Below are 2952 nucleotides of genomic sequence, written 5' to 3'. Positions count from 1 at the left end.
CTCCTGTCAGTTTACTGATCGTGGGACAAACGTGATTTCATTCTGCAGAGAATATTAGTATTGAGTTTAACTCCCTATAATTGGCTCCCAATAAACACCCGGTGCTTCCACTGAGTTCAACAATCCCGCCAAAATGTCTACGTGCCATTGGTTATTCTAGAATTGAAACGTTGTACAATGAAATGATTATAATGAAACCACTGAATAATTCGGTTTTGTTGCCGGATCATCAGCAGATAAAGCAGCTCCGTATCTACATCCCATACAGCAGCCGCTCTTGTTCCGCGCCGGATCGGCTATGGGATCCCCCCGTCACTCTGCGAACCCCCCCATCTGCTAATAACGTGTCTCCCTCTGTCTCTGAGTAACTGGGAAGGTTAACCCTTAGGCACCGGGTAACATTCTAATAGATCCGCACTGCCAGATACTCCTATGGGTTGTACCGGGGGCTGAATAAAAGAGCACGGAAGGGATCAGCCCTCGGTATCAGATTGTGTCTCTCCCCGGCACAGCGCCTCTTGTTTCTATTCATAGAGTCTGTACAATAGAAAGGGGAGCGGATATAGTTGGTCGGATTAATCCAACCCACAAAGAAATTTATAACGGATCTGAAACAAGGCGACACTAAGCATTGTACTGTAATGTCTATTGTAACAGAGCTCGGAATATTGTGAATGCAGCCCTCTGTAGCCGGTGTGGGGGCTCTGAAAAGAGCCTTTGTGTTGTTTCCTGATAGGGGCGCTGTGACCGGGCAGCTCACTTGCTCTTGGCCGCCTTGGAGCTCTCTGTTTTCTTGGGCAGCAGCACGGACTGGATGTTGGGCAGGACCCCGCCCTGAGCGATAGTGACTCCTCCGAGCAGTTTGTTCAGCTCCTCATCATTGCGCACAGCGAGCTGCAGGTGCCTGGGGATGATACGGGTCTTCTTGTTATCCCGGGCAGCGTTCCCGGCCAACTCCAGGATCTCAGCGGTCAGGTATTCGAGCACTGCGGCCAGATAGACCGGAGCTCCGGCTCCCACCCGCTCAGCATAATTGCCCTTTCTCAAGAGCCTGTGAACTCGGCCAACTGGGAACTGCAGCCCAGCCCGGGATGAGCGGGTCTTGGCCTTAGCCCGAACCTTCCCGCCTTGTTTGCCTCTTCCGGACATAATAGCAAATAATCCACAAACACAACAAAATTGCAGAATGTGACGCTTCCCCACCCAGGTACTGGTTTAAGTAGGCAGCGCTGGACACACCTCTCTTCTCTAATTGGGTGAGTTCCAATGCAACCAATCAAACTGTAGGTTTTGGAAGCACCAATCAATTGCTCTACTTGCATTCCTCCGATTTGTATTGGGTGAGTTAATTGCAGCCAATCACACAGATGTTTTCAGAAACACCAATCCGTAGCTGTAGATGGGCGGTCTCTATACCATGTGACAAAACTAACCAGTAATAGTTTGTGCTATTAGGCAGCCTTATTTGCATGGGAGGGCTATAAAAGCAGCAGCCCGGGAGGCGGAGGGAACAGGTTTCTCGTTTATCGGAAAGCGTAAGGATAGTTGATCATGCCTGAACCAGCCAAGTCCGCTCCAGCCCCGAAGAAAGGCTCCAAGAAAGCGGTGACCAAGACCCAGAAGAAAGATGGGAAGAAGCGCAGGAAGACAAGGAAGGAGAGTTACGCCATTTACGTGTACAAGGTGCTGAAGCAGGTGCACCCCGATACCGGCATCTCCTCCAAGGCCATGAGCATCATGAACTCCTTTGTCAACGATGTGTTTGAGCGCATCGCAGGGGAAGCCTCCCGCCTGGCTCATTACAACAAGCGCTCCACCATCACCTCCCGGGAGATCCAGACCGCGGTCCGCCTGCTGCTGCCTGGGGAGCTGGCCAAGCACGCCGTGTCCGAGGGCACCAAGGCTGTCACCAAGTATACCAGCGCCAAGTAACTGCTGCCCCATCTCCTGCCCTACTCCCAGCAACACAAAGGCTCTTCTAAGAGCCCCCACTCCCTCCCTATAAGATCTGTAACTGGTTATTGGCTATAGGATGTCTGTGTAGAGTGAATGAACGTTTATTTGTGTGGATGTTGTGGCTAATGGAGAAATACTGCTGTACAACAGCCAGTGACATTGGCATCAGAAAGAATGTTTGGAGTACAATTATTTTTGGCGGTGCTAAAGCTGCTCTAAAGCGCAGGGAGAAGTTGGGCTGTGAGTAAGGTGCTTCCTAGAGGCTTCTGATTGGTTCCTATTTTACAGTGCTGACCCCACCCCCCAGCTCATCCAGAGAATTCAGCCAGCAGGAAGTGGCACAGATGGGCAGGGCTAGTGGGGTTTGGGGGAATTTCTCAATAAATCAGTCAGAAACACAACTTTAAGCACATTCCTTCTATATCTAGAGGAGTATAATTCCCTGGTACATTCATAATATTTATAGGATATGTCTGCTTTAAATGACATCAATAGAGCTGCATGTGGGGTGAGACACTGCCAGAAGATTCTGGATATGTGAGGGGCAATAAGTAAAATAATAAAGCGCCAACATACCCCGCAGCGCTGTACAATAAGTGTGTTCCATACATTGGTCATACAGAGTAACATATAAAGCAATCAATAACCGATACAGGAGGGGAAGGGAGCCCTGCCCAAAAGAGCTTACACTCTACAAGGAGTAACATATAAAGCAATCAGTAACCGATACAGGAGGGGAAGGGAGCCCTGCCCAAAAGAGCTTACACTCTACAAGGAGTAACATATAAAGCAATCAGTAACCAATACAAGAGGGGAAGAGAGCCCTGCCCAAAAGAGCTTACACTCTACAAGGAGTAACATATAAAGCAATCAATAACCGATACAGGAGGGGAAGAGAGCCCTGCCCAAAAGAGCTTACACTCTACAAGGAGTAACATATAAAGCAATCAGTAACCGATACAGGAGGGGAAGGGAGCCCTGCCCAAAAGAGCTTAC

At 49.4% G+C, this 2952-nt stretch overlaps 2 protein-coding genes across 2 annotated transcripts; one reads left to right on the top strand and one right to left on the bottom strand.

The window, feature by feature from the left end:
* Positions 1 to 694: 694 nt before the first annotated feature.
* LOC101730761 (histone H2A type 1) lies at positions 695 to 1177 on the bottom strand. The gene has a single exon (XM_004919846.4). The coding sequence runs from the start codon at positions 1147 to 1149 to the stop codon at positions 757 to 759; it is 393 nt and encodes a 130-aa protein (XP_004919903.1). The 5' UTR covers positions 1150 to 1177; the 3' UTR covers positions 695 to 756.
* Positions 1178 to 1499: 322 nt separating this feature from the next.
* On the top strand, positions 1500 to 2226 carry LOC116407583 (histone H2B 1.1). The gene has a single exon (XM_031893104.1). It carries the CDS (start codon positions 1552 to 1554, stop codon positions 1930 to 1932), a length of 381 nt encoding a protein of 126 aa, XP_031748964.1. The 5' UTR covers positions 1500 to 1551; the 3' UTR covers positions 1933 to 2226.
* Positions 2227 to 2952: the final 726 nt, after the last annotated feature.

The sequence above is a fragment of the Xenopus tropicalis genome, chromosome 9 (genome assembly GCF_000004195.4).
Source record: "Xenopus tropicalis strain Nigerian chromosome 9, UCB_Xtro_10.0, whole genome shotgun sequence".
Classification (NCBI taxonomy): Eukaryota; Metazoa; Chordata; class Amphibia; order Anura; family Pipidae; genus Xenopus; species Xenopus tropicalis.
The sequence above is the reverse complement of the archived record's forward strand: the minus strand, read 5'-3'. Positions and strand labels throughout refer to the sequence as shown.